At 46.9% G+C, this 7,477-nt stretch overlaps 1 protein-coding gene across 1 annotated transcript in view; it reads left to right on the top strand.

Annotated features, from left to right (window-relative positions):
* Positions 1-1,026: 1,026 nt before the first annotated feature.
* TMIE (transmembrane inner ear) overlaps positions 1,027-7,477 on the top strand; it is a 33,279-nt gene continuing 26,828 nt past the window's right edge. Inside the window, exon 1 of the mRNA XM_071560201.1 lies at positions 1,027-1,234. Coding sequence (XP_071416302.1) covers positions 1,136-1,234 — 99 coding nt within the window. The 5' untranslated portion in view covers positions 1,027-1,135. The remainder of the gene's footprint in view (positions 1,235-7,477) is intronic.

The following is a 7,477-nucleotide window of genomic DNA, read 5'->3' as shown; positions in this document are numbered from 1 at the left end:
TGATTCAAGAAGCCAAACCTTTGTTTTGGTGGTTTTTGGAGGTTTTGTGACAGAACAACAGGGGATGGAGGAGAAGGAGGAGACAGGCAGGGGAAGGAAGGTTTGGGTGGGATATTGGGAAGGGATTCCTGGCTGGGAGGGACTGGGATGGATGTCCCAGCAAAGCTGTGGCTGCTCCAGCCCTGGGAGTGTCCAAGGAGCACCCTGGGACAGTGGGAGGTGTCCAGGGTCCCTTCCAGCCTAACCCACTGTGGGAATCTTTGATTCCATGAAGTCCAGGTGAAGCTGCAGATTGTGGCAACAGATCCCTCACATTCCAAAATCCTTCAGGAGGGAAAGATGCCTTTAAATCCCAGGATGTCCAACCCCCACTGGCCTTTCAGGGATCAACTTTAAACTGTCAGGGAGTAGGTTTAGGTGGGATATTGGGAAGAAATTCCTGGCTGGAAGGGTGGGGAGGGACTGGGATGGATTTCCCAGAGCAGCTGTGGCTGCCCCAGCCCTGGGAGTGTCCAAGGCCAGGTTGGGGCACCCTGGGACAGTGGGAGGTTGGAACTGAGTGACCTTTAAGGTCACTTCCAGCCTAACCCACTGTGGGAATCTTTGATTCCATGAATTTCAGGTAAAGCTGCAGATTGTGGCAACAGATACCTCACATTCCAAAATCCTTCAGGAGGGAAAGATGTCTTTAAAATCCCAGGATGTCCAACCCCCACGGGCCTGGGGTAGCTCTGATGCTGCTCATGCACCAGCTTGGCTTTCAGCCCTTTAATTTTTTATTTATTAAGGGAGAGAATTCCCCCAACCAATAAACCAGGAGCAAAATAAGAGTTGGAATAACTCAGGCAGCTGAGGAGAACAAAATGAATCAGGAAATCAGGGATTTAACAGTGAATTTCCTTCCTCTGGGTGAGCAGGGAGAGCTGCCAGTGCTGCTCCCTCCCTCAGCCCTCCCCCTGGCCAGGCTGCTCTGTAAGTGACACCGGTAATTAATTAATTAATGACTCCCTGGCTGCTGGGCTGGAGAGAAGGGCTGCTGGGAAATGCTGAGGGTTGCTGAGAGCTGCCTGGTTAATTCATAACCTGCCCTGCCCTGGGCTCAGCCCGGCAGCTGCAGAAATCCTGGGAAGAGAGGATGGCACGGGAACCGCCCTGGCAGTGCCCTCTGTGCTGGGTGGGACCTCCTGGCCTCGTCCTGTCCTGCTCCAGAGCTGCCCTGGCACAGCTGATCGAGGTAAGAGTCTTGCTGGGGCTTGGGGTGCCCCAGGGATGTGCTTCCTCCAGGGGATGTGGTTTCTCTAGGGATGTGCTTCCTTCAAGGATGTGCTTCCTCCAAGGATGTGGTTCCTCCAGGGCTGTGGTACCTCCAGGGCTGTGGTACCTCCAGGGCTGTGGTTTGTCCAAGGATGTGGGTTCTCCAGGGATGTAGTTTCTCCAAGGATGTGGGTTCTCCAAGGATGTGGTTTCTCCAGGGCTGTGGTTCCTCCAGGGCTGTGGTTCCTCCAGGGCTGTGGTTCCTCCAGGGCTATGGTTCCTCCAGGGATGTGGTTTCTCCAGGGATGTGGTTTCTCCAGGGATGTGGTTTCTCCAGGGATGTGGGTTCTCCAGGGATGTGGTTTCTCTAAGGATGTGGCTCCTCCAGGGCTATGGTTGTGGTTTCTCCAAGGATATGGTCTCTCCGGGGGCTGTGGTTCCTCCAGGGGATGTGGTTCCTCCATGGAGGTGGTTTCTCCATGGAGGTGGTTCATCCAGGGCCTCTGGTTTCTCCAGGGCTGTGGTTCCTCTAGGGATGTGGGTTCTCCAAGGATGTGCTTCCTCCAGGGATGTGGGTTCTCTAAGGATATGGTTTCTCCAGGTATTTGGTTTCCCCAGGGCTGTGGTTTCTCCAGGGCTGTGGCTCCTCCAGGGCTGTGGGTTCTCCAAGGATGTGGCTGCTCCAAGGATGTGGCTTCTCCAGGGCTGTAGTTTCTCCAGGGCTGTAGTTTCTCCAGGGATGTGGGTCCTCCAGGGCTGTGGTTCCTCCAGGGCTGTGGGTCCTCCAGGGCTGTGGGTCCTCCAGGGCTGTGGGTCCTCCAGGGCTGTGGTTTCTCCAAGGATGTGCTTCCTCCAGGGATGTGAGTTCTCCAAGGATGTGGCTGCTCCAAGGATGTGGCTCCTCCAGGGCTGTAGTTTCTCCAGGGCTGTGGTTCCTCCAGGGCTGTGGTTCCTCCAGGGCTGTGGTTCCTCCAGGGCTGTGGTTCCTCCAATGATGTGGGTTCTCCAGGGATGTAGTTTCTCCAAGGATGTGGGTTCTCCAGGGATGTGGTTTCTCCAAGGATGTGGTTCCTCCAGGGCTGTGGTTCCTCCAGGGCTGTGGTTCCTCCAGGGCTGTGGTTCCTCCAGGGCTGTGGTTCCTCCAGGGCTGTGGTACCTCCAGGGCTGTGGTTCCTCCAGGGCTGTGGTTCCTCCAGGGCTATGGTTGTGGTTTCTCCAGGGGCTGTGGGTTCTCCAGGGGCTGTGGGTTCTCCAGGGGCTGTGGGTTCTCCAGGGGCTGTGGCTCCTCCAGGGCTGTGGGTTCTCCAAGGATGTGCTTCCTCCAGGGATGTGGGTTCTCTAAGGATGTGGGTTCTCCAGGGATTTGGTTTCCCCAGGGCTGTGGCTCCTCCAAGGATGTGGCTCCTCCAAGGATGTGGCTCCTCCAGGGCTATGGTTGTGGTTTCTCCAAGGATATGGTCTCTCCAGGACTGTGGTTTCCCCAGGGGCTGTGGTTCCTCCAGGAGGTGTGGCTTCTCTGGGAATTTGGTTTCTCCAGGGATGTGGTTGTGGTTCCTCCAGGGATGTGGTTTCTCCATGAAGGTGTTTTTTCCAGGGCTGTGGTTTCTCCAGGGTTGTGGTTTCTCCAAGGATGTGGGTTCTCCAGGAATGTGGTTTCTCCAAGGATGTGCTTCCTCCAGGGATGTGGGTTCTCTAAGGATGTGGTTTCTCTGGGGATTTGGTTTCCCCAGGGCTTTGGTTTCTCCTAGGATGTGGCTCCTCCAGGGCTATGGTTGTGGTTTCTCCAAGGATATGGTCTCTCCAGGGCTGTGGCTCCTCCAGGGGCTGTGGCTCCTCCAGGGGCTGTGGCTCCTCCAGGGGCTGTGGCTCCTCCAGGGCTGTGGGTTCTCCAAGGATGTGCTTCCTCCAGGGATGTGCTTCCTCCAGGGATGTGGGTTCTCTAAGGATGTGGTTTCTCCAGGGATTTGGTTTCCCCAGGGCTGTGGTTTCTCCAGGGCTGTGGTTTCTCCCAGGAGGACAGCAGGGGGTTCAAGGTGGCTCCAAGGGGTTGGAGGCTTCTCTGGAAGGTGTTTGTTTGTTCCTGCAGACCCAAAAACTGGAAAGGAGGAGCCTGGAAAGGGTTGAAATCCAAGCACAGTTTGGAGTGTCCAGCAAGTGCCACGTGCCAGAGGATCAGCAGGAGCAGGGAAGGAAGTTCAGGGATGATCCCAGTGATCCCATCCCTGGATGCACCAGCCCAGGAGAAACATCTGGGCTGCCCTTCCCCTCCTTCCCTTCCCTTCCCTCCTTTCCTCTGGCTCTGCACAACCAGACACTTTGGAGGGGACATTCCAGAGCCTCTCCCTCAGGATGACTCTGCACTCCCTGTGGAAAGGCTGGGATGATCCAGGAAGGAAAAGCAGCTTCCCAAGCCCTGCCAGGAGGGAAAATCCTGCTTGGAAAAACAACCCTCAGGAATTCCAGCTGCCAAGAGTTTTGCAGCCCAACCCTCAGGTCACCTCACTCTAAAGTGAATTAATTCCAGATTTTTACCCAGATCTGCCACCCATCCTGTTGGTTGGGGCCACAACACCCCCAGCAAGGCAGGCAGAGACCTGGAACTCCTTTCCAAGCTCCCCCCCCAGGCAGCTGGAGACAAAATTCCCATTTTTTTCAGAGCTGTTTGGCCTCTCTCAAGGTGACAAGCGAGGCAGAACTTTCCCTGACAGAGCAAATTTCCCAAAATAACCCTCAGTGAGCTCGTGCAGACACAACTCCCACCCAGCAGAACGTTCCCTCTCTCTGCATTCCAGACACACACCGGGCAGGAACTGTCCTTGGGCCAAAGGAAAACAGAGATAAAGGTCAAAAAAAACCCACCCAAATTTGTTATGAACCAGGTGGGATTTGGGGACCTGTTCTGCTTCAACCAGACTCGCTGCATCTGAGGCTCTGCAAGGAGGGTTTGCTCTCACTCATCAGGTGATTGGATTATCCTGAAGAATTTAATTTATGCTCAGCCAGCCCACCAAAGCAAACAGGGCAGGTCAGACAGGCTGGACATCAAAGGTTGCACTCAGCTAAAAATAAACCAGGAAGGAGAAGGAAATAGAGAAAGGATGTTCTTGTTTAATGGGGTTCAAGTGTCCTCAAATTCCTGTCCACTTTCCACTTGGGAGAGAAGAGGCAATAAAAGCTTTGGAATATGGAATTGAATTGGTAAAGAGATTTATTCCCTCTGAGACCTCCTGGGAGAACCTCAATTCCCTGGAAGTTTAATTGGGCAAGTGATCCAGGAACTGGGGTGGAGTTGGAATTAGAATCATGGAATGGTTTGGGTTGGGAGGGACCTTTAAGGGTCATCCCATTCCACCCCCTCCATGGGCAGGGACACCTCCCACTGTCCCAGGGTGCTCCAGCCTGGCCTTGGACACTCCCAGGGATGGGGTAGCCACAGCTGCTCTGGGAAATCCATCCCAGTCCTTCCCAAACCTTCCAAAATCCCTCCCATGCTCAGACATCACCAGGTGCTAAACAATCCCTTGGAAGTTTGGGAAAAGGCCTTTTCCAGCATCCCACCCATGCTGTGACAGCAGGAAAAGTGAAGAACAGGAGGAGGTGGCTTTGCCTTTCCTGCCCCTCTCTCAAGTTGCTCATCTCCCATGAAATAACCCATGGAATTCCATGGAATTCCTTTTCCACTGATTCATCTCCCTCAGCTTTGCACCTTCCCAACCATTCCTGCTGTGGTGGCAGGAAAACTGAGGAACAGGAGGAGGTGGCTTTGCCTTTCAAAACCCTCTCTCCAGTTGCTCATCTCCCATGAAATACCCCATGGAATTCCATGGAATTCCTGTGGCACTGGTTCATCTCCCTCAGCTTTGCACCTTCCCAACTATTCCTGGTGTGGCAGCAGGAAAAGTGAAGAACAGGAGGAGGTGGCTTTGCCTTTCCAAACCTTCTCTCAAGTTGCTCATCTCCCATGAAATACCCCATGGAATTCCATGGAATTCCTTTTCCACTGGTTTATCTCCCTCAGCTTTGCACCTTCCCAGCCATTCCTGCAGAGCTCCAGCCAGGAGAAGTTCTGCATTTTCAGGAGCAGGGAGGTCCCAAGGGCAGGAGGGGTGAGGAGGCAGCAGCTTCTGACGCTACTCACCTTCAGTATTCCCTGGAAACAGGGAGGGGAAGGAAAATCCACATTCCCACTGGCTTTGGAAGAGAAGTGTCCTCTCCTGAAGGTCACTCTTACCCCCATCACTTCCTCTGTTCATCCTTTTTGGGTCAGGGCTTGAAATCCCAGAGCTGCAAATCCCGGAATGGTTTGGGTTGGGAGGGACCTCGGAGATGATCCAATTCCAAGTCATGGACAAGGACAACTCCACTATCCCAGGTTGCTTCAAGTCTCATCCAACCTGGCCTGGAAGAGCTTAAGGAATAATTCTGGACCATCCTAAGAGGAAAACCCTCAGGATTTGGGACAGCACAGGGAGATTTCTCTGCTTGTTTAAGGCACTTCATTGATCCTGTGGTCCATATTTTCCTACTCATTCCCAAATGATTCCTTAGGGATGAAATTCTCTTCTTCCTATCCCAAGCTTTTTCTCAGCCCTCATTTGATTTACCCGTTGGGTTTTTTCTTGTTTTAGTTTCCCTTTATAATAAACTTTTCCGTCTGTCTGCACTTTCCTCAAAGAGGAAATCAGGATAAAGGAAAACAACAGGATAAATAAATAGATAAAAAATGATAAAAAATAAATAAAAAAGGATAAAAAAAGAAATAAAAAATGATTAAAAATAAATAAAAAATGATAAAAAAGAAATAAAAAATGATAAAAAATAAACAAAAAATGATAAAAAATAAATAAAAAATATAAAAAATAAATTAAAAATGATAAAAATAAATAAACAATGATAAAAAATAAATAAAAAATTATTAAAAATAAATAAAAATTAAAAAAATAAATAAAAATGATACAAAAATAAATAAAAACGATAAAAATAAATAAAAAATGATAAAAAATAAATTAAAAATGATAAAAAATAAATAAAAATGATTAAAAATAAATAAAAATTATAAAAATAAATAAAAAATGATAAAAATTAAAAATTATAAAAAATAAATAAAAAATGATAAAAAATAAATAAAAATGATAAAAAAATAAATAAAAAATTATAAAAAATACATAAAAATGATAAAAAATAAATAAAAAATGATAAAAATAAATAAAAATGATAAAAATAAATAAAAATGATAAAAAAGAAATAAAAATGATAAAAAAGAAATAAAAATGATAAAAAATAAATTAAAAATGATAAAAAATAAATAAAAATGATAAAAAAAGAAATAAAAATGATAAAAAAGAAATAAAAATGATAAAAAATAAATAAAAAATGATAAAAAAATAAATAAAAATGATAAAAAAATAAATAAAAATTATAGAAAAAGAAATAAAAATGATTTAAAAATAAATAAAAAATGATAAAAAATAAATAAAAAATTATAAAAAATAAAAAATAAAAAATAAATAAAAATGATAAAAAATAAATAAAAAATTATAAAAAAGAAATAAAAAATGACAAAAAAGAAATAAAAATTATAAAAAAGAAATAAAAATGATAAAAAATAAATAAAAAATTGATAAAAATTAAATAAAATCAGGATAAATAAAAAATAAATAGTCTGAAAAATGGAGCTTTGCAAACCGTCCTGTCAGAATGACCTGACCAGGATAATCCACTCCTAAAAGTCTTGGAGCAGGTGGGAAGTTGAGCCCTGGCATGGGAAGGTCTCTCAGGTGTTTGGGGTGTGGTTTAGTCAATGATCCCTTTATGGAGTTAATTCTCCTCTGTCAGACCTTCACTAAATCCCCCACCTCTGGATTGGAGTTTGGAGCTTCCTCAGGAGATCCAACCCTGTCCTAGAAAAACCTTCCCAGAAGATTTACCAGGCCAGAAAATGGGACTTTTTCCCTCAGGAATTCAAATAAAGTTTCTTCTGGTCTCCTCTCACTTCTATTTGGACTCCTTGGAAAAGCTGCAACACAAACTTGGGAGCAGGGGATGAATAAAAGCCCTGAAACCTCCTTTTCTTGACTCCTGAGGAGCAGCTTCAGTGAACAAAGGCAGGTCCTGCTGGAGAAGGTCCCAGCAAGACAAAGTCAAGGCCAGTTTGAAGAGGTTCATGAGAGGCTTTCAGGTGGTTTTCAGGCCCTTCTACTTCTCAGCCACCCCAGTGATGTGT

This window comes from Pithys albifrons, chromosome 7 (assembly GCF_047495875.1).
Source record: "Pithys albifrons albifrons isolate INPA30051 chromosome 7, PitAlb_v1, whole genome shotgun sequence".
Taxonomy (NCBI): domain Eukaryota; kingdom Metazoa; phylum Chordata; class Aves; order Passeriformes; family Thamnophilidae; genus Pithys; species Pithys albifrons.
The sequence above is the reverse complement of the archived record's forward strand: the minus strand, read 5'-3'. Positions and strand labels throughout refer to the sequence as shown.